Raw genomic sequence first — 24,196 nt, 5'->3', positions numbered from 1 at the left:
GTAACTGTCATGGAGGGGTCCTGGAGGGCTAAATTATCTCATCCTTCATAGTTACGGAGAGACACTTCTGGCACAGAGAGATATGTTAAAGGCCCCTGGGCAAAACAGCACAAACAGTAAAAACACAACAAACAAAATCATCTAATAACAATGTGTTTTTTAAAAGTTTGTAACCTTATACTTTTGCACATTTTGAATTTATGGGTTTTGTCCTTTTGTAATATTTTACATCTTTTGTTGCCTTTGTTTTCTCATCGTAAATCAATCAACCTTTATTTATACAGGTAAATCCCATTGAGCCTCTTGTGTTCTTGGCTGTTTTCTCATCTGTTAGTTGATGTTATTTGGGGCATTTTGAAATGGATTATTTTGTCACAGCATGACAGCAAAGCAATCATTGGAGTCACATTTTACATTATGGATCTTAGAATTATTGTTTTTGCTTCTCGTTGCTTATGCTGCCATTATTTTCTCTCAGTTCTATGTGTGATTTGAGTTGTTTATCAAGATTTGTTTTACACCTCATTCTCCTTTATAAGTCCAATGTAATCTCTTCATATATTCTTATTGTTTTTCAGTCTTTTATTATTAGGATTATTATATTTTATTTAAAATAGACGTTAAAAAAAAAAGGTCAGTTCCCTGACCGGGAATCGAACCCGGGCCGCGGCGGTGAGAGCGCCGAATCCTAACCACTAGACCACCAGGGATCCGTGTAGTGCCCCATCACCTGTTTGTTTTTTTAAATATATTTTAATTCTCTCACACAAACTGTTAATGCTTTTTAATAAGGCGAACTACACGGACAACACTGTATATTATCTAATGTTGCTAAGATACGACTTGAAACTAACGATAAAAGAACGTGAGCTTTTGCTACGGTTCCTTGCACATGACGCCAGGGGGCGTCGCGAAGGGAGGAGCCATGATTTTTACGTAGCAACTCGAAGATGCTCGAGTTGTATCAGCGACCTGTTTCCTCTCGGTCAGGTTGAGCGTGTCACGGCGTCGTTGCCTACAAATGTGAAGCCATTAAGCCGAAATGCAAGAAAAAGGAACGTCTCATGGTAAGGAAGCGGGTTTGGAACGTGAGACTTGTCTTCTTTTCTTTTTTTTTTACCGCGAACGCCTGGTTGCTATTGTCTGTAAACAAAGTAGCTAGCTGTAGCACCGTTAGCAGCAGCTGTCTGCTCAGCTGGAGGAAGACTGGACCTTGCTCTTGTTTGCTTAAACCTGGCAGTGGCATTGGCTTTGAATGAGCACATCTGGTCCTATATGTTCGTTTGCTGTTATTGCTTCATAAAAGGAAGCTGAACACTAATAATGACGAATCCTGACGAGTCGTTGGCATTTAGCAGTTTCTTTCAAGCTGTTTTTTTTTTTAACACTTCCAGGCTACGTGTAACTAAAAATTTCTTCAACGTTCACTGAGGTGCGTGCAACCTTTTATGCTTCATATCCGCTTCATCGGATTACAGTTAGCTTGTATCTCAGTCGGTGGCTAAACTGTTTACATTAAACAGATTCAGTGCTAATTCTGGACAGATTTCTGTGGTTATATAATAAAACACACGTGGAAACCAGGAGCAGATGTGCTTGCAAGTGGCGTAAACCTTTGGGTATGATTTCCTCTCAGCTGACTAACCTGACACGATTGTAGGATGCTTTCATCGCCCTCCACTTAAGCTGAGTGACTGATGGGATCATTGTTTTTTTACTGAGTGCTGCTGAGTGAGGAGACTGAGAGCTTTCTAATTTCCTTCCTTCTTTTCTTCTGCAGAACGAGAAAGGCGTGTGAGAGCACAGTGAGGGATCTGAGCTGTTTGGATGTGGGAGAGCAGGTGTTTGTATGGATGCACTGAATTCAACTGCATGCACAATTGAAAGCCTGCCCTGATGGAAAAGCGAGACAGAAAGCAAGGCTATTTTGACAAGTAAGCAACTGTTTTTGCAACAATCTTGCCCCAATGTGTAATTTTTATTTGTTTGTTTTATGCTTCCACTTGGTGACAAATTTAAGTACTCGTTTGGCTGAATGAGAAGCTTCTTCTACTAATTCTTTAACGTACAGGAATAGATCTTCAGAAGACGCATATTGAATAAAGGAATGCATTAATCATGGAAAAAAAAAGAAAATTCATCCAAGTTTTTAATCTTTTCAACTGCAAGGTTATGTGATGAAAATGACCGATTGGCAAAATCTGACATGATGCAATTACCTCTTTTGGAGTGTATTGTTACTGTGCATAGTCCCAAATAAATAAACTTAAAACTTTAATAAAATAACATTTCCTTTTTAATAATACTAATCACATCAACATGACGCTTTATAAATGCTCTTAACATACGGTATATGCTTGTAGAGGTAGATGGATTATTTGGCCAATATTTGCTTCTAATATAAAAATGGCTTTTGACCATGCCTGTGCGTATTTAATCGATTTAATCGACAAAGTGGTACGGTGAATATGCAGCAGGAGCTGCTACAACCAGCTCACTGCAGCAAGCAGTTTAGTTTTTTTTTAAGCAAAAATACTCTTCCATGTATAAAATGTCCAAGCCCCTCTAAGTGTTGTAAAATATATGTTTATTTATGTAAAGAAATTATGTTGCATTTTTGTTGATGGAAGCTGTATTGTGGCCAGAATCAAATAAACTGTGTCGTATATTGGCCAATGGCTGCCATAGAAAAACACAGCAATCAACCACTAATATGCAGCACGGTTCAAATCGTTTAAACCCCTAACTTCTTTAACTTTGGCTTCCAAGCTGTCAGACTGTCTTGTAATCCTTTAAAGTGGTCTTGATAATCATTTCTCCAAGTTTTCTGAATGTTTGTTAAAGGTTTTCTTTGGCTTCCTGTTTCTACTCATTTTCAGTTGAAGCTGGGGGGGGGGGAGGGGGGGTGTCACATCAGGTACTGAAAGCAAAGGTTCACATACTTTGCAACTCACAAATATTTAATATTGGATCATTTTCCTCAATAAGTAAATGACCAAGTATAATAGTTTTGTCTCATTTGCTTAACTGGGTTCTCTTTATCTACTTTTAGTATTTGTGTGAAAATCTGATGTTTTAGGTCATATGCAGAAATATAGAAATTCCTAAAGAGTTCAAAAACTTTCAAGCACCACTGTAACTAGTGCGATGTGAAACCGATGAGAGTTGAGACGGTGACAAAGCACCATATGATTCATGGATCAGAGTTTTGGGACTTCATAAATTCACAAACATTATTCTAAAACTGCGCATGTTCTGAACCAAAAGTAAATGAAAAAGCAGCCAATACTAATACTGATACTAAATCCAAACAAAAACCATTCGAGGACATTCAGAGAACATAAAGAATTATTGAAAAATACCACTTTAAAAGATTTAGATTAAAGCCGTGCTCCTTGGAGAACGAGAGATGATTTAAGACCTGTATATTTGTTAAAACAGACAACTTGTAGTTGGTTTGGTACAAGATCATTTTGTTAGAGTAGTGAAATTTGAGAAATGTTAGGAACAACAACCCTTATTAAGTTATCCTGATGCATGCTCCATAATCCAGGTAGATAAATCTGACAAGGTTGAGTCAGGTCCTTTGGACGGATTCTTCTTTGTCGAAACATTTCATCTTGATGTCAGCAAACTTGTTGATCTACTGTGAAGACTTTACTTGCTCTTCAGACTAAAGAAGTATTTTTGATAAAATACAAAATGTTTTAACAAGGAAGAACCCACGCAGAGGACCCGACCCAACCTCGTTAGACCCTTATCGAGGTTACGTTGTATAGAGGGACAATAACGTGTCAAAACCATCATCAAATTATCCTCGTTTTGTGATGGTCGCACAGGTGAATTGTTTCATAGAGCTGCATGTTTCATCCAAATGGATAAGGAAAATTTTCAAGGATTTACAGGCTGTAAAACAGGTAGTAGTAAAACTGAGCACATTTCAGAACAACAAAATTGGTTTTAAATTTTAAGAACAAGGACATTTCTGCACTTGCACTGTTTACGTGTTGACTGTACCGCTTGACGCTGTGGCTGAGTGGTTAGAGAAGTTGTCCTCCAATGCAAGAGTTGGGGGGGTTCAAATCCACCAGCAGTCACATGCTGAAGTGTCCCTGGGCAAGACACTGAACCCCTCATTGCCTCTGATGTGTGTCCCATCGGTGTATGAATGTGATAAAGCTCTGATTAGTCTCTTTAGAATGATTTGTTCCATTAGCTTCGTAGAGATCTATCAGAGTGCTGAATGAATGGGTAAATGAGGACACGGGTTGTAGTGTAAAGCTTTGAGTGTCTTGATAAGACAGAAAGGCGCTATATAAATACAGACTGTTTACCATTTACAGTACCAATAAGATGGTTCTGTGGTCCATTGCGAGTTTTCTCTGTTTTGCTTCTTTCTGATTCTGTCTCTGGTTTCTTGTTCTGGCTGTGCGGAAAGTCTCGCTCGAACAACATTTTTTTTTTTATGTAACCTTGTTCTGTTGATTAACTTATATTGGAAATCTTATATTATTGTAATAAATTACATTGTCCTCCATCACCCAGCAACCACTAATTATTGAATCAGCCGTGTACTGGTTTTTCAAGGGATGCAGGTTGCCTAAACTAATTTAGAGCTGGCGTTTCTGCCAAGCTGTCATACAAGTCTCAGCCTGTCTGCAGCAGTTCATCTGCAACATAACAAACATTTATGTCCTGTCCTGTTGACGCATCAATCCACCTAGCATGATTTAATATGCATTACTGTACATGTATTTAGATTAGGTGATATCATATATGGGAATATGTTGTTGTTGTTTTTTCGCTAGATTAGAACACTATTAATTTGTGTATGGTACTCTTCACCCAGTCACTGAAGATCTGTTGATCAATCTTTAGAAGGGGTTTTTGTTCTGTCGAGCTTAATGCTACAATTTGAATCAAACATGAATCAAACAATGGATTCAGCAGCAACCGAAGCCAATGTGGTGGTGGTTTCTGTTGCTGCTAACCCAGTACCTTCAGTGCAGATGCAAATATGAGTGGTTATGCTCATAGTTATGGTTAAAAAAACATGGACTAGATTTGTGATTTGAAGGTATGGTTTTAGACTTAATTTTTTGAGAACTTGGATTTTTTTTTCATTCCACAAATCAAAGATTTGTTGGAGAAATCAACAAAATCTTCAGTAAATAATTTGAATTAAGCCAAAAAGGAAAATCTGTCATACTGTCATTCATAACATAGAAGTCTAGATAAATGCAGCAGTTTTCATTTTCACATGTCATCAAACTCGCAGAACTCTGAGGGATTTCTGAGTATGAAAAGAGTCGATAGAAGAAAAATAAACGTCATCAACCAACTTGGCTACAATTGTAACAAGTTCTTGTTTCTTTGCTGCTTCGTTTCCTGACAAATAGGGCAAAGTTCATAATGAATTGCTCGTATACAGTCCCAGTTAAAGTACTGCGCATAATATTATCACGCCTATTGTAGGTGAAAATCACTAACAGTGTAAAACGACTCTTAACAAACGGTGTACAACTTAAATGTAAATATTAAATACAAAAAATCTGTACATGTTCACTTTGAGGTTCATCTCAGGAAAAATAGTTTACTTAAAAAGTATATATTTTTTAATCTACTGGCATTTGTTAATTTATCTGTTTTTAAACTGCTGTGCACATCTGGGTGTCCAAATTCTTCTGTAAAAAGTCTTCAGTTGATCCAAAATGCTGCTGCCAGAGTCTTGACTCAAGTTAGTGGGAGAGATCATCTCACTCCAGTTTTAGTTTCTCTCCATTGGCTCCCTCTCAAATTCAGAATTGAATTCAAAATCTTATTTCTAACCTACAAAGCTCTCAACAACCTAGCTCCATCTTATAGTCAAGATCTCATTGTTCCATATTTTCCTAACAGAGCACTTTGCTGTCAGACTGCAGGTTTACTTGCCGTTCCTACAGTTTCCAAGAGCAGAATGGGAGGAAGATCTTCCAGTTATCAGGCTCTTCTCTTGTGGAACCAACTTCCATTTCCTGTTTGTAAGACTGACACATTGTCCAGTTTTAACACTGGGCTTAAGACTTTTTCCTTTTTGATAAATCCTATAGCTAGGGTTGGCTTGTTATGCTGCAATAGGCTTAGACTACTGGAGGACACGTTGACCTAATTTCCTTAAATGAATTGTTAAAATTGAATAGTTTTCATTTTATACTATTTCTATCTTAACATGTGATTCTCGACCTGCCATTGTGTATCTGTTCCTACCAAACCCAGCCGGTCAAAGCAGATGACCGCTTGTCCCGAGCCTGGTTCTGCTAAACATATCTATATACTAGACTGAGGAACAGCTTCTACCCTGAGGCTGTTAGACTCATGAATCTCTAACTAGAATAATCATTGTGAAAAACCATATCATGTTGCTGCTGATCTGTTTCATGTTGCTGCTGATCTGTTTCATGTTGCTGCTGATCTGTTTCAATGTTGATGTGTTCATGCGTGCACATCTGCTCACAGACTCATGTTCATGTTTGTGCTGATGTTCAATGTTTTATGTTATGAGTGCTTAGTGTATATTTAGTTAATGTTTTTCTTAGTTCATATCTTAGATATTATTACTGTTTTTTTATACATTTTATTGTTGGATGTAACTGGGACCCTGTGTACATAATTTCACTCCACCACATGTACCACATGAGGTGCGAATGACAATAAAGAAACTCTGACTCTCTGACTATATGTTTAAAAATGAGTTTTATTGGTATTTTACGTTGTGAGAGCAAAATGTCCACAACCTGCAATGTTGCGAAGTGTCAGAATGACTGCAGAGCACAGCTGAAACGTGGGTAGTTATGAACACTGTTCAGACCAAGTGTAGACCCGCACCAACCATTGATAAAATTGAACGCAAAGATGAAACAAACTTGGGAATACATTTTCAAAAAATTTTTGTCGGCTAAGGAGGCCATCGTTAGTGAGCGTAACAAATATACACAAACGACAAATAAATGTCAAAATGTTTAAAGAACTAAAAATAGGCATAAATATATCTAGCCCACAATGCATTGCAAAATACTGACTTCGATCATGCACATAAGTAACAGGAAACTGTTCGATGCCAACACGGGTTTGCTATTAGGTGATATATTTAAATAGGTACAGTACTGATTTTAATATTTCATGAGAAATATGGAGCATGTTTTCATGGGCACGTGAGCCAGACTATTTTTTTAAACTCCATCTAGAGGCTGTTAGAGGTGTTGCACACAAACACACCTTTTCATTGGCTTTATGCCTCACACCTGCGGGCTGTTTTCAGGATTTCTGTCCCGGCTGCTGTCACAAAGCTGCTTCAAACTTAACGTCACAAAAATCAGAAACAAACTCATTTTTATAGAATAGTAACTTACCAAAACTTCAATTAATGGCTTTCTGGAACAAAAACTCTAATCTGAGAGCTAACAAACTTCTAAAGTTTCCATTGTTTTCTACAGCAGTCTACTCACTGAAAACAGATGCACTGTTTATAGACTACGAGAAGACGAGTGCGATGAAGGCGTGACTTTAATCTGAATGCCTAAGAAATGCCCCTGAGTGAAACAGATGGTGCTGGTCTGTTCTCGAGCTCACCTCCTGATCCATGCAGTGTCTGTTAAAACGAGAGAAAGCCTTTGGACTAAGGGAGGAGAGGCCTAAAGTCCATCTGTCTGCAGACTTATCGATCCGATCTCTCCTTTCCATTAAAGCACTTGAATACTTAAGATGTGCTTTGTGCACTGTTCTTTTATCCTTTCTTTGCCAGAGGCTGTGCAGGCCAACATCACTTCAATCTGTGTATTACATAAATCCTGTTTTGTCAACATGTTCATACCCTCTCAGTGAGCGTGCATTACCTAAGATGCACCACTAACCAGTGAAGTGCACTGCAGTGGGCTGCTTTAATGCACCTCTTCATTTGCACACCTATCAATGATTAAACGGGCAGAAACGGCAGTCTGAGCAGACAACGCCGCTGACGCAGCAAAACAAAGACGAGCTCAAGTTTGACCATTTAAGACTCCAAGATTTGTTTATATATTCAGTTTACAGATTATGGCGGATTAAAAAATACACAACGTATGTAAAAATAAGAATGTTCTTTAAATGTTCAGAAAATCTCACTTTTATCAATCTGATCTGTGATTTTAAAGAGTTTGCAGATAAGAATTTGCAACACAATATGGTTTGAGTCTTTGTTTGGCTTATGTAAAGGATTCTACATTTATATATTTATATTTCTGGTCTCCCCTCAGGCTGAAAAGGCGGAAGCAGCTCAGGTCGAACCAGTCAGAAAAGGGTCCAAATGAGCGGAGACCTGTGATCATCTCCTGTGGCCCTGACCCCAACAAGAAAACTGACCTTCAGAGAGTAAAGCCACCTGGAGGTTCAGGTAAGACGTAAAGAGTTCTGATTCTTTTTCAGCCTTCTGGGGTAAACGACAACAGTTTAGGTTGCTCAAATGGACATAATCTGACGTTCCTAACTAGTTCATTCTTAACAGAACTGTTGTTCGATGCAGTTTTAATTTGATTGGCCAGAGTGATCTTGTCTGAGTGTAAAAAAAAAAAATTGATAAGAAAGAAAAAATAAGCATTTCAACCTCAATAATGGTAAACTTTTGTGTGATTTATCAATACTCTGTTCTTGTATTACAAAAATTGTGTATTTTTTCCTCACTGAAACCATTTTTTCTACTAAGTTGTTTTTTTTTTTGGGGGGGGGTTACAGTTTTTTATTCATCATGATAACAGAAATATTCCTTTTAATGTTCTAAAGTGTTTTTCCATAAGTGACTGCATCAGCAGGGAATCATTTGTAGCGGAACAACCTCAGCAGTTTTAAACAGGAAGTTGCACAATCTTCATCCTGCTCTGTTTTAACGTCACCAATAACAGAATCAGAATCAGAATGCCTTTATTGTCATTATACGCAGTACAATGAAATTAAGAGACACTCCTTTTTCCAGTGCAAAAACACGCCTTAAGAAAACACACATTAAACACTAAACACACACTAAAAATATAAAAAATGTAACGCAATATAGATATAATAATGAAAGTAAAAAATACAAGTATTACACAATTGTATTGCACATCATGTATATTAGTGAGGTAGTTAAGGTGACTGAGAGTATGAAATGTCAGTAGTATTGCACAGTAGAAGTCCAGGGGTTTGGGAGGTTAGATTATTAAATCAGTGCATGTGTGAGTTCAGTGTGGTGATGGCTTTCGGGAAAAAACTGTTCTTGAATCTGTTTGTTCGTGTTCTGATGCACCTGTAGCGCTTCCCTGAAGGTAACAAGGGAGATAAAAAGTACTTTCTTTATAAAAATTTGCAAGCACCAAGATTTACTAGTAAAATATAAAAGCGTACAAATTCTAAATAATCAAAGCCTTTTTCCTTCAGTATGAGCCATAGAAATGAGGGGAAATAATGTAGAAATCACCCTTCATAGAATAATAAAATAATCTAAACTCCATTTCTGTATTCACTATTTTAAATTGTTTATTTATGCTTTTATCATGCAGTGTACCGTACATTCAAAATTAATAACATTTGATGAACTGCATACGTGTAAAATAAACTCATAGCTTCATATTTACTTAATAATTTTAGAAAAAAGATCACCATGCAAGGCTTTAAGTACAATATAGTCTTTATGGGCTCCAGCTGAATCGTGGCGATTGTTGTCAGCACATATCTTCCCCATTCGTAGCATATCCTCTGTCAGACTGGCTGTGGCTCAGCCAGCTGTGTAAACTCTGGTATTATGAGCTTCAGGCTGCAATAATGCGATCCAAATGCATTCAGCAGTGTAATACTGCACAACTCTCAGCCTTGGTATACATGGTATCAGCTACAGCTCAGAACTCAGTGAATGCAGTGTTCAGAGCAAGTTTAATACTGAACACTGATGCAGGCAGATGCAGCTGGATTTGAGAGTCATGCTGAGTCATCATGTAAGTACCTAAGCATCAAGGAGGGATGCACTAATGTCTTCGCTGTCCTGCCTAAAAGGAAATGCTGACTGCGCCACTTTTCTACAAGAAGAGCCAAGTTGTCTTTGTTTACTTCAACTGTTTCAGTGTGTCAGCGTTTTAAAGCTGGATAATGATGGGGGCTAAACAACTGGTACTGAATAAGTAAACTGAGTGAGGGGTTCCCAACCTTTTTGGCACCACGGACCGGTTTTATGTAAGACGTGTTTTCCATGGACAAGTGACAGTGGTGTGAGTGTGATAGAAGGTCACGTGCATAACAAAACATAATAAAGTGCATCATATAAAATTTAACTATTACATTTGTAATTCAAATAAGGAATATTTTATATTGTTCATATTGTGTAATTTATTTTTAACTCCTTAGCAGTGCAGTTAGTCATGATGCTCTCAGTGCAATGAAGTGGAATTATTGTTTCTGAACTTTATTTTTAAACCAAGGGCTTGTCTTTTAATGATGGTGCTTAGTTTATATGTGGTGAATCACGTGATGCTATGAACCCATCATTTAAGGACTTCTTGTATTTTTCTTGAAGTGCAGCTCTCTTTTTGGTTGCAGTTCTGCGGTCTCATCATCAGGTCTTAGCTCTCCAGCTCCAGTTATTGTGAACTCCTTTTGCTAAAGTTATATTGAGAGCTTACCGGTGGATAAAAAATGAAAAATAAAAACTGCAACTGAGTCAACTGCTAAAATTGCGCTGATGGAAGTGATTGATTTTCAAAATAAAATATCATACAGACTAATCCAAATAGAAAAGATTTCAAAATAAAACATTTTTTCCTATGCAGCCAGATAACAATTGGTTCAAAGCTTGGTACTAGTTCTAGGCCCAGTGGATGGGAACCTCTGATTTAGATGGATATCTCAGCTGATTTCTTTGCATTTGTATATTATTAACCAATAAAGTTTTGGTGTTAATCCAATTTAGCATGGCTGCCACAACTAAGCAGCATTGGCAAACACAAATATGACTGTTTGACAGATATTGAACCTAAAAATAAGTGTTTTGGTAGCTGAGAGTCATCCCCAAATTTACTCTGAGCACTAATTGATTGAACAATATTTGTGTTTTGTTTTTTTAATTACTATCTTGGTCAGATTTACTGACATGTTAGAAGCAGAGTCATCCTCAAAACATACTCCAACTTTTAGGACGTGTAACTGAACTATAAATAAAATGTATACAGGATTTTTCAGTTTTCTGCACCCTGATATACTCTTGCACCTTCAGGTGATGGCTGTAAAAGAAACAAGATGGAGAAGAAGAAGCCACCAGGCACAGTGGAGTATATTGTGAGCAACACAACACTCACTACACCTTTTAAATAAAGTACTGCCATAGATGTGGGATTGTGTTTGAGCTGGGGGGGGGTACTGTGTGAATGTATGAGTTTGTATAACCCTAAACACCCATATGAAGAGATCATATTATAAATATATGCAATAAAATGAATGAACACGGACTTTGCATGTATTCATTAGCATGGACATCTGTTAAGGGGTGCTGCTTCTCCCTCCACAGCCCTACTTCCTTGCTTTGCATACTTCTGAACTTATTATTATTTTAAGACTGGGTTTATTATTTTGACCTACGTGTATTTAAAATGCCATTAGCAGCAGTTTAACAGAGAAGCTAATCTCTTTTTGCAGGTGGGACCAAACGATTCCCTTAACAGCATTGCACTTAAATTCAACATCACCCCAAACAAGCTGGTCCAGCTGAACAAGCTCTTCTCTCGTAGCGTCTACACCGGCCAGGTGAGGGCACTGAATCGATCGCATAAAGCTTCTTCGCTCTCTTTGGTATGGATTAGCTGATTGTTTGCTTTTCATTGTTATTATAGAAGCTGTTTGTTCCTGATGTGAGCCAATCAGAAACTGACCTGAAGTCTCCGACTTCCTCTGACACCTCATTTACTAATGGCATTTCTGACAAACATGTAAGTTTGTCCAAAAGGGTGGTAAAAGCACATCAATGGAGTGTCACTATTGTGTAATTATTGTGCCGTTCTTAACATAAACTCTGTCAAACAAAACTTTTCGTTTCTTTTAAGACAGGTGTCATAAAGTTCATAGTTTTCCTTTTTAATATTAGCTTGAGGCTAAAATTCTTAGAACATATATTATTCTAAAAAGAGCCACAAATTATACGTTTCTAATTAATTTTTTCATTGTTTCAGGATTGCACACAAAGCTGCCGGTCAGCAAAGTCTATCCGCCGGGAGCTCTCTCCAAACTCTGAGGACGAGAGCCCCGCTACGGTAAAATTCATTAAGATGAGCTGCAAATACTTCACTGATGGCATGGTAAGAAGCTAAAGCAATTTAGTGAAATTGACTGGTAGTGTAGCTGAACTTTGAAAAAACAAATATATTTAGTAACTATTTGGGTTATCAGTTTGGTATAGGACAGCAGGACAGTGGTGAATTGTGCTGTAGGAGTGACAGATAGCTTCAAGGTGGAGGTGGGATTGCATCAAGGACTGACTGAGCCGCTTCTTGTTTGCTCTGGTGATGGACCGACTAACATATGAGGTCAGGCAGAAACACCCATGGACAGTGTTGGGCACAATTTCTCTAATCAGCTAAGGGCTAATAGAACAATTTTTTTTGTTTAGCAGATTAGCATTTTCACTACCTTTGGAAACCATTAGCAAAATTAATTTCTGCTAAATTAGGTTTCGCCAACTTTGTCTTGTGAACAAACTTGTAACCAAATTCACCAGTTTATTCCTGTTTGTGGTGGGCGCGTCTCAAAGAGTCCGTTGGTTGTGCTGTTGGCTTACTACATGTACACTTGATAAGACATGATTGGTCAACTCAACTTCAACTGGAAGGAGACGAAGACGTGTGATGCAGACTGTGACAGTCATCTTAGCGGTTAGCGATTTAAGCCACCAGTATACTCAGGCATACGTCAGTTTGCGGAGGTCCGCGCGTACCGGATTAGAGTTGAAGCGGACGCCCACAGGGCATGTCCATGCAAAGTTCAATTTTTGCGTACGTGTACTCGTCGCACAATAAACTGCCCGGCGACGGACTGTTTTGTATTCGACACAAATGTATTAAATTTCCCTTCTTCTTTCCTGATCTGGCCTTTTCTTTTGTTTTGTTATTTGCCAAGAGGCAAGTGATCTCATCCTCCTCCTCCGTTGACGCCATGACTGAAATTGTGAGAAATTAAGGAATTTGCAGCATGGCTGCAGGAGGGTCTGGAGATTTCCTGGTGGGCTGGTCTGATGGGTGAGCTGCAGGGCCAGCGCTCCCTGTTTTTTTATTTGTTAGAACTTTTTATTAACAACATGTAAACGCAGAAAAACGCTGCCGCTGGACTGCCAGCTCTCGCTGTTTTTTGTTTGGGTTTCTTTTTTGCAACGTGCCAATCAGTCCAGTAGGTGTGTCGGCAAATGACCAATCGGTGACCTCAATTGTCCTTAAGGTAAACGCCCCTTGCCTGTGGAGCTTACTGCAGCCGTTCAGGGTGGACGCTCGAATATGAAGTCTCAACCGTCTGCGGACAGTACGCACAGTTTCTGTGCACAGTTTCTGCGTGACTGACAGGACGCGCGAGTATACTGGAGCCTTAAGACTGACTAAGCACCAAATGCACTAAACTAGACTCTTAACCATAAAGTCCAAACACGGTAAATCTCTCATCTCATTCCTCTTGCTGTGTCTATCACCACCGAACTTCCTTTGATTTCCACATCTTTTTCTTCTTCCTGTAGATTTCATATAACATTTTGCTGGTTATGTAATGTAATGAAGCGTCTGCTAATTCTTTTACCTGTTTAATGTTAGCAAAGCTAATTTTTTTAGTTAGTGGAGTATGGGTTTGCGAAGCGAACTTTTTGGTCGACTATGATGTTTATGAGATGATGTGATCTGTGGTGAGAATGAATGGCAACCATAGTAAGACATGGTACATGTTTGTGAATGAGATGGAGGCAGGTGAAACCGTGGTCACAAAGGTGCAGGACTTCAACTACTTGGGTTATGTTGTATGGTTTTGAGACAGTGGCACTGACAACAAGACAGGAGAAAGAACTGGAAGCGACAAGCCCAATCACCTCTATATATTATGGAACATCTCAGAAACTGATTGGTAGACTGGCATGGTGGTCCTGGAGTGTAAGGGAATCGCATAAGTATGATCACATCAGACTTTTTAAAACTGAACAAGCAAGCAGTAAAAGTTTTAAAACACACAAGAAGCCAGTGGAGAGAATCAAGGAGCAGAGTTATGTGTACCTTTTAAAAAGACAAAGTATCCCTTTAATGGAAGCAAAATGTTTTGTTTAAGCAATTGTTACACAATTTCTTTTATTTTCCTCCAGTGGGGTAAGACTAACTTGAATCAGTTGGGATAATGTCTCTTTTTGGCTTTTCAAACACATTTCACCATTCGGACAATCTCGTGTTTTTACAGCTGCTCTGCTGGTGATGAAAGTCACGACTACTGTCTCATGATAATCTTGTTCTTTTGTTTTAGGGTGTGGTTGGAGGCGTGTTAATTGTGACGCCCAACAACATCATGTTTGACCCTCACAAGTCGGACCCCCTGGTGATCGAGAACGGTTGTGAGGAGTACGGTATCATCTGCCCCATGGAGGAGCTGGTGTCTGTGGCGCTGTATGACGACGTGTCACGTATGAAGCTCAAAGACGCTCTGCCATCGTAAGAGCTCACTGTTGGTGGTTCTTTCTCCTCTTAACGGTTCTGCCAGGCCCCCACCCTCACTTCTCCTTTCTTGTTCCTCATTTAAGATTAGATTGTTCTTTTCCTGGCCTGTTTGGAGTTCTCCCACTTGAATATCTCGCATTTTAAACCATCTCCTTAAGTTTGACTGTGTTGACTGAACCTCGCCTATGCCATATTCATCTGCAGCTTTTTCATTAGTCCGAATCTTTTGTTCTATTTGACAGTTTGGTTGTTTTTTCACATCACATTTATTCATTTTGGGTGTCATGTTAAATTCTGTTGCACATGTTTTTTTTTTCTTTTCTTTTTTTTTCTATACGTTTTTGCCCCTCCCTCCCCATCCTGTTTCCGGTATGTGTCATTCCTGCTGACCTCCCAGAGACCTACCCCAGGATCTGTGTCCTGTCTACAGGCCCGGAGAGTGGGAGCAGCTGCCATCAGAGCAAGAGCTGAACCCCTTCAGTCGGTACGAAGCACTTGTACCAAAACGGCCGATCATTTTGGATGACATTAAATCAACTCTCTCTGAAACTGGTGAGACAATATCAAACGTGGATGTTCGTGATCCATTTAAACACTCATATTATCTTGATTATATCTTCTAAGTTTTAGTTAACTGTTGAAAACCAGTTCATGGTGATTAATTTTTTTGAACATCAATACATAAAGTGTCTTGAACCTTGAAAATGTCACTTTGCAACGAAAACAATTATTGTAAGCGGGCTGCAGTGAGTTCCACAAATTAAATTTCAGTCAGGGTAAACGGCTAAGCCAGTAAAAGATATTCCAGTTAAAAATGTCTACATCAGTTAAAAAAAAAAAAAAGTGGTGGGGGGGGGGAAAATGCACAAGCAAAATGTGATTGTTCATACTTGTTGACACTTTTTGGTAGCTATCATAGATGGATAAAACTTTTGTTGCAGCCAATTCTTTCAGTTTTTCTTCAGTTTTTCACGTTTCATCATGTGTCTATCCTGTCAGACATTCAGCTCACGTGCTTCCATTTTTAAGATTTTATCCATAATCTTTATAGTATTTAAGCAAAATTACTTTCAGGATGGTGACAAAACCTTTTAAGTTTTCTTCTCTTTAGGATATGGTTCAGATCACTTAAATAAAGGTTCTCTGGAAATGTTATGGAGAAATATACATGTTACCTGTTGTAGAGAGCTCTTCCAGCGGCCTCAGTATGACGAGTTAACAGCTGGTCTTTGTGGGGCAAAACATCAAAATGAATTTCTAGCACATTTAAACAACACATAAATTTTGTAGCAGTCAGTTGTGGACACAGTTCTGCTAATCTGTGAATAGCAGAATTCACTCTGTATAGCGGATTAGCGTTTTCACTAACTTTGAACACTTTAAGCAGAATTATTTAAGTCCATAAATTTAAATCTATTCATTTATTTTTTATTTTTTTTGAGACAGCTGTCCAGAGTATAAGTGTACAGGAGAATGATTTGCACTGAGCTATGCTATGCAGAGATAAGCACCATGCAGTTATGTCACCACCCCCGCAGTGTTTTTCCCCTCATGTCTACCACAAACAGTCTCTGACTCGTGGTGTCAGTTTACAGCCAATAACAGAAACTTTAAGATGAATGCCAAACCAAACCTGAACAGGAAAATAACAGGAAAACCCCATTTTCACACTCTGAAACATCATAAACGGTCAGAAACATAGCACACATAGTTCCTCCTCAGCATGCTTTGCAACGCTCACACTGTCTCTGGGATGAGACTCTCTCACACATTTCACACATCTTTATGTTGATACAAACGGATTTATTGCAGAGAGAATATTGATGATGACGCACAGCGACTTTGTAGTTAGTTTAGATCAGTAATTGATCACATTAATTTTGTTGCATTATTATTTTTGGGTCAATGACAGTTTATTCAAAAACCTTGCACCTTTTACTCTAAGGCCCAAAACGGCCCCTCTCAGAAAAGTCTAATGAAAATGTAATGTGTGTATATATATATATATATATATTTAATTTTTTTTACTTCCACTGCATCAAATCTGTTCAATAACTTCAGACCTAACTGTGGATATAAAGTTATTTATTTATTTATTTGCATTTTTTACCTTTTTTGGGTCATAGAAACCCTTGATTTTTTTTTCCTCTGGAAATGAACAAAATATTCAATATTTTTAAAAAATATATGCAATGTGGAATATTTGGCACAGCCCCTCTGTGAGTGACAGGAATTCCTCCCCTGATGCCTCCTGGCCTTCAGAGGAATCTTCACTGCTAGTTATATCTTCCTCATCCTCCTCACTCCCCTTTGAGGACTGCAGCTTCCTCTACTGTTAGGCTTCTCCTCATGGCTGTCTGCTGGAGAAATGACCAGCAAGACCAGGCTGCATTTTTTACCCTTTGCAATAGAGCGGGTAATGAAATTTTTAAAGTAATATTAAAAAAATTAATCCTGGCCAAGTTTCATGAAATTCGTTTAAACTGACTGATTTATTAAGAATCAAACATAACAAATAAGCAGGATGTACACGTTTGGTCCCCTAAGGTGCAATAGCAGTAATATACTTTAGTTTTGATCCTCTTCAGACTAGCCAGTAGCTCATCAGTGTAGTCGGAATTGAACTCGTGTTACTCCAAACTAAGGTTGTTCAAAGAGCGATCTACAACAGTAAATATGATTCTTCATAATGTTTCACAGAACCCTATTTTATAGGATCTGATTTATCTCTTTAAAGTGGTTTATTTTAGACTTTAGTTGCATTTAGAACGTTATAGTTTTCAGGGGGGAACCATAATATTTAGTTTGTATACATAAATATATAGAAAAATAATACAGCATGTTTTTATATTGATTCATACACCTATATATATATATTTTTTTGTTGCTTAAATGACACATTGGTCTAAATGTTTTTCTAATTTTATTTTATTTTAATTGTCAATTGCTTAATTCATAGTAAGATAAAATCGATCTATAAAAACATAGACACAATCATAAAGTGATTCCTAAACAAAACATTTTTGTCGGCAGTGAGTACAGAGGGTGAGCAAACAGAGGAGTCTCCGCTGGATGAAGGTTTTACTGAACTGGAGCCTACAGTCAGCGGAAACACTGAGGAGGTGGCAGGGACGTCCTCCTCATCAATCAGCACTATCAGCAAGGAGCAATATGAACTCGTGGCACCAAGCTGCCCATGCCAGGAAAAAGACAATTTGATGCCCTGTCACCTTAAAAGGAGGCTTTATGATGACGAGGATGAAGGTGTGGCTCAAAACATCTCTATTGACGATGGAGAGTCGATACAATCCTCCTTAAAGACTAAAAAGCATGTTAAACCTGCAAGCCAGCAAGCAAGTGAAATCAAAGCTGAAGGAACTGAAGAGCTCCTAAATGCTGCGGATGATAAAATAATCAGGAAGCTGAGTCTTCAGGAGGATTCTGGGGTTCGTGGGACGTCTGGTCTGGAGAGACAAAGTCCGGACAGACCAGCAGAGGGGGGTGAACTGAGTGAGGAGCGACCGAGGAAAAACTACGAGTCAGAGATGAAGTCTTGGCTGCTGAAGAGGATGCAGGTTCCAATAAAAGGTCCAAATCCTACACATTGATGCAAATAAATGGACTGTTGTGTGCATGTAATTAAAACATTTTAAATATATTTACACGTTGAATTAAAGAAACTCCATTTGCTGCAAAAATACAGTTGATTGACTTTACTGTAATTTGCTGAGGCTAAAACTTAATTTAAACTTTTAAAAAAAGCAGAACACTAGTGAGAAACTAAAAATAGCTGAATAGTAGCTACAATTAACAGTGATTAAAAGCTACCTGAAACCTGATCCGTGGCATTAGGCTAGCTAAAATACAAGATTAACAAAACCACTGTTTAAAGCCATGGGGTTGCAGAAGCTCGATGATCATGGCCGTGGTCCTGTGGTCCAGAGGTTGTAGTTGTAGGTTCAAGCCTTCGTTACGTCAGGAAACGCATCCAGCAAAAACACTTGTCAAATCTTTTGTGTGAGTTTGTTCGATGTGATAACCTCTGAAGTAGAGCCAGCAAAAACAACAACACTGTCAAAAGCTAAAAGTATAAAGGTAGTAACCATGAACTGAATGCAGAATAAGACAAAAATAGAGCAAAAATGTGTGGGAGATCTTGTGTTTCTATGAGAAAATATTTGTAATTGTTTAAGATTTTAAAATTTATGAAGTTTTAAGAAATAAATGTAGTCTAGTAGGTAAAAGTAAATTTGTAAATAAATAAAGCAAGAAAGCAGTTGTTTGAATTCTGAATCAACAATGACACAATTGTTGACCAAATGTCTGTAAATTCCAGAAGAGTACTAAAAATGCTAAATCAAAAATGTGCATTAAAAAAGTGTTTTTATTTCATTTATTTCTTCATTTGGCAGACATGCTTTTGTCATCAGAGGAGAAGAGTAAAAACCCACCCATGTTCCTCTGCTTCAAAGTTGGAAAGCCGATGAGGAAGTCTTTTGCCGTCGGCATGACGCCCAGTCCTGCCCGCTCCTTCGGGGCTCCAGAGACGCAGCCAGAGTACTGGTTTGCTGTGCCACTGGAAAGGTGAGGTGACGCAACCCAGTCTTCATAAATGCATATTGTGATGGGAGCAAACTTTTTTTGGTTAGTTTGGTTTTAAAGTGAAATGTTTTTTTCCAGGGTGCACGATCTGTATTCGTTTTTCGTTCAGTGGTCTCCTGATGTTTACGGAAAAGAAGCTCGTGAGCAGGGCTTTGTCGTGGTGGAGAAAGATGAGCTGGACATGATTGATGACTTCTTCAGTGACCCTGCCTCCTGCAGCTGGGAGGTGAGGAACCGTGTTTTTATGACGCAGTAATCACAACCACTGCTCTGATGTTTCTCATTTCTGATACAGAACTCTACAATCTTTGCATTTTCTTATTTTTGTTGACATCCTAACCCATGCTCTAATCTAGATCATCACCATCGACGAGGCGAAACGCAGGCAGAGTTTTGGCAGCTGTGACAGAGACGCAGCTGTGGATGCACTGCCTTTTCTCATTGATAGCAGTGATCTGCTGCAAGACACACACATTGAAAAGGTAAGTCAATCCACTCCGTCATAAATACTTTATTTGAATTTGAAAAGCACAGAATTTCAATTCCTTTTTCATCCGATCCATTTTTTTAATCCCCTTCAGCTTGCCTGTCGCCTTCCAGCCCGTGTGCAGGGATATCCATGGAGACTGGCCTACAGCACTGAGAAACACGGTACCAGTCTGAAGACTCTGTACAGGAACCTGGCAGATGTGGACAGTCCTGTGCTGCTCACCATCAAAGACATGGATGACCAGGTACATGACAGAATGACTTTGGCGTCCTCTTGTGGTGACAAAAAGGCGTTTTATTTATTTATTTATTTATTTTTTTTGGTCAGTCTAAAGGTGCTTCTGTTATCAGAACATTTTTTTTTACCTTGATAATTATGTTGCCACTACAGCCTGAGATACAGAGTGTATTAGACAAATAAAGTCAGTGAAGTGTATCGCTCCATCTTCAGCTGCTGACATTGAAACAACATTTTCGGAGCCCTTAAACTGTATTTTTCAGAACTAGGTTCCAGAATGGAAAAGTATTTTAACTCTTGCATTATCGTGTGGACAGCCAAAACACAACCTTTTTGAAAACATTGATGTTATAGACTCACCTTTAACCTATATACACCTTATTATATTATTATTGTTTAGTGTATATCTTAGATCCTTGTATACTGTTCTTTTCTTATACTTTATAGTTTTGCTATTTTGGGTGCAACTGGGACCTTGAGTGCACAGTTTTGTTCCACCTCATGTACCACATGTGACGTGAATGACAATCATGTCTCTTTGAACCTTGATCCTTGATAACTAAGCGTTGCAGATGTAATAACAAACACTGATAAAAAAAATAGCTTGACTTTAAATAAAGCAGAGCTTTAAGTTTTTAAGAGTTAAGTTTTGGTAAACACTTTTTGCAGGAAGCATAAATTGAAAAACGAAGGAAATGGGAATGATTTAACAAGAGCAACATTTGTATATGAAGAATTTACTCTGAGATACTTTCATCATGGACTGGACTGGACTTGGGAGCTCTGTCCTGAGGAGCTTCTATCTGTGTGGTGGAGAGCGTTCTCTGCACCTGCATCACCGTGTGGCACAGCAGCTGCACTGCTGCTGAGAGGGTGGTTCTGCAGAGGGTGGCTAAGGCTGCACAGAAGACTGGTAGAAGCAGCCTTCCCACCACCTTGGACCTCTACACTTCACGATGCAGGGGGAGGGCGCGCCGCATCTTGAAGGACTCCACTCATCCTGCACACAGTCTGTTCCAGCCCCTCCCCTCAAGCAGGCGGCTAAGGAGCATTCAGAGCAAGTCCACCAGACTCAGAAACAGTTTCTTCCCTGCATCTGTCAGACTACTGAACTCAAGCTGCACTTAATTCAGCTTCATCATACATTTTTTAAAACTTTGTTTATTATATATATATATTTTTTTTTTTTGTTTGTTTTTGTTTTTTAATTGTTTGGCTTCTTAATCTGGGACCTGAGTCCGAATTTCGTACCACAAACATGCAAATGTGAGCTGGTATGACAATAAAGAATCCTTGAATCGTCCTGGGGTCAACTCTTCCCTCCCTGACTACTGTGCCTGACGAGTGGCCATTATATCTGTGTGTTTGAACTTGCTTTACACCCAGTCTTGTGTTTACAGTTCATGTATGTTCATTAATGCTTCTGCTCCACGTCTTGAGTTTTGTTTCTGGTGTTTTTGTGTCAGCGTTGCAGTGCCTCACACAGGCCCGTCACGTTCAAGTTCAAGTTGGTTTTATTGTCATTCGCATCACGTGGTACGTGAGATGGAACGAAATTGTGTACACAGGGTCCCAGTTACATCCAACAATAGCAAAAATATAAATTGTAAAACGAAACCGTAATAAAGATCTAAGCTATAAACTAAGAAATACCCTAAACTAAGAATATGCTAAACACTAATAGTGCAAAACAATATGCCGAACAACAGCAGCATGAATATTCTGCATCACTGTGTAAAAGACAACATTTGTAGAAATAATGTCATGCTTATCAGGATAGTTAAAAAAAATCTTTAGACATATAACTAAAAGATTGTTTAAGAAAAATGGAAAAATTACAGTGTGGTCAAGGCCGTAGTTCGTTCATATGCATATTTGTAATGGACTGTTGTTGGGAGTCCTGGAGGCTCAAATTACTCTGGTTTTTGTAAAAGTTTCCTGAAGTAAAAACATGCCCTAATGTAAAAACTTCTGTACTACTTAAAATATAAGTAGCGGCCTTATCAATAAAAGTGTGGCTATGATTGTTGATATCTGGATAAATATACTTTTTTTTTTTTTTTAACAGATATTTGGGGCATTTTCAACCCATCCCTTCAGAGTCAGCGAGCACTTCTATGGCACTGGGGAGAGTTTCCTCTATAGCTTCTGCCCAGAAATCAAGGTTTTTGATCATTTAAAAAAATTAAAGTATATAACGTAAGTATAATTTTGAAGTCTTAATATTCACTTTATACTTTCAGGTGTACCGCTGGACAGGAGAGAATTCTTACTTTGTGAAAGGCAATATAGATTCACTGCAGATGGGAGGAGGAGGGTGCGTACATCTGTCTGATGTTTGAGGTGCTGCCAACAAATTAAAATGGTTTTTAAATGTTAACATTTGTTCTGCAGAGGTCACCTGGGTCTTTGGCTGGATGCTGAGTTGTACCGAGGCACCACCACCAAATGTTCCACCTTCAACAACCAGCCTCTTTCCTCGCAGCAGGACTTCAACATCCGCGGTCTGGAGGTGTGGACCTTCGAGTAGCCACATCCGCTAAGGCCCAGATGTTTACCTGTACGTCACTTGGAGGCAAACATGTAGCCGCCCACAAACAACACCAAGCACACTGAGACAGAAGCAGACGGTGAAGCTGCGACGTCAGTATTCTTCAGAGCAAGCCTGCGAACAGGTTTACACCCGTTTAAAGGTGGAAGTGTGAGAAAGTGTCTCTACTCGTCACATTTCATCGGCTGCCTTCGAACGCAATCGGCTCCAGCTTCTCCACCATGAAGGCTGCCACAAACCTAAGAATCAAGAAGACAGCAGATACATCTGATGTTACTGTTCACGTTATTCTAGAAAGAGCTGTGTTGTTGTGTTAAGGAGTACGAAGTGCTGTGGGCTTTTCTTTTCAGAAGTAATGGTCTGTTTTGTATGGTTAGCAGTGTACAGTTATGAACTGAATAAATCTGGAATGGTAGTTTATTTTATGTCACAATTGACTTGAAACTTGAAAAGTGAATGACTCGTTCACCGTCCAATCAACTCAAACCCGTTTACGTTGGAAGTGTTTACTTCCCCTTAAATCAGACTTTCTATTTTTTTTATTCCTGAATGACATGATTGAATCACATTCTGTTCCTGAATAAAGAAGTCTGTTTACATTCTCAAAAACAAATCGACTGCTAGAGCCTGAAAAAATGTTTGCTATCACCAAATATTTTTGCATTTGATTTTTTTTTTTTTTTTTTTTACAAGGAAGGTTTGGTTATAGTTTTATTTTTATTACTTCAGCAACGACTATATCCTATTTCCTACCAATGTTAATTCCATTCTCACCCAAAATAATTTTTTTTTTTACTTGTTTATATGTTTTTTGGCCCTTTTTTTAAGAGGTTTATTTAACACGTGGCCTCTTTGCACTAAAAGATGCAGCCAGTTCTGTGTTGTTAGTCCTTTGTAATGAAGCAGTACTTCAAAATAAAATTGTTACTGAATGTTAATGATTATGAAAACAGGAGAAGCTGCCTGTCCTACCACAGTTCAGACTTTGCTTTATTTAAGTAAAGTTAGAGAAGTGTTCATGTGTTGGTACATACTTATAAACCACTAACTATTCAAATCTACTAACACAGAAATGTTGATTTAAGTTTTCTGTGTGAAACAGGCATGGACGTTCAGCACAGCGCAAGCATCTGACACCACTACCTGCCAATCTTAAGGCCAGTAATCGCTTCATATGAAAAATGAAAAACAAGCTTTTTTTTTTTTTTTTTGCTTTTTTTTTTTACAATGTCCAGTGTTGTAACTGTGAATGCTCCCCTTATCATAATTCTTGTGAATCCAAAACTGATTTGTTCTGTGATGTCACCAAGAATCTATTTATTGTGTTGTTACTGCAACCACATATAAACTTAAATAAATGTTAAATATATGCATAGTTATGACAACGAGTTGGTCATTTCAGTTTTGTGAAGAGCCTTTAACGAATTCACATTAATCATGTTCTAATATACAAATTAGGAAGTCGTCATCCTTTCAAAGGTTGTAAACTATGAAGATGACTCACTCTTGTTCACACGAAGTTCTTACCTTGCCGTTCTGTTCAAGCACATTAAATCGGATCTTCGCTCGGCCCTCATTGTACCTCAAAAACAACGGTATTTCTAGGGCAGTAAGGCC

The 24,196-nt window shown here is 38.5% G+C and overlaps 1 protein-coding gene and 1 non-coding gene across 2 annotated transcripts; one reads left to right on the top strand and one right to left on the bottom strand.

The window, feature by feature from the left end:
- Nucleotides 1–638: 638 nt before the first annotated feature.
- trnae-cuc lies at nt 639–710 on the bottom strand. Its single transcript has one exon. It is a non-coding gene; the product is annotated as a tRNA-Glu (tRNA).
- Nucleotides 711–933: 223 nt separating this feature from the next.
- Nucleotides 934–22,945, top strand: LOC119418194 (nuclear receptor coactivator 7). The gene is made up of 17 exons (XM_037685449.1): nt 934–1,067; nt 1,781–1,934; nt 8,271–8,407; nt 11,249–11,310; nt 11,668–11,775; nt 11,862–11,957; nt 12,198–12,323; nt 14,509–14,693; nt 15,097–15,251; nt 17,733–18,287; nt 19,112–19,283; nt 19,380–19,527; nt 19,658–19,783; nt 19,883–20,035; nt 22,097–22,192; nt 22,272–22,345; nt 22,423–22,945. Exons 2-17 carry the CDS (start codon nt 1,897–1,899, stop codon nt 22,556–22,558), a joined length of 2,367 nt encoding a protein of 788 aa, XP_037541377.1. The 5' UTR covers nt 934–1,067; nt 1,781–1,896; the 3' UTR covers nt 22,559–22,945.
- Nucleotides 22,946–24,196: the final 1,251 nt, after the last annotated feature.

The sequence above is a fragment of the Nematolebias whitei genome, chromosome 12, assembly GCF_014905685.2.
Source record: "Nematolebias whitei isolate Nwh7 chromosome 12, NemWhi1, whole genome shotgun sequence".
Lineage (NCBI taxonomy): Eukaryota > Metazoa > Chordata > Actinopteri > Cyprinodontiformes > Rivulidae > Nematolebias > Nematolebias whitei.
The sequence above is the reverse complement of the archived record's forward strand: the minus strand, read 5'-3'. Positions and strand labels throughout refer to the sequence as shown.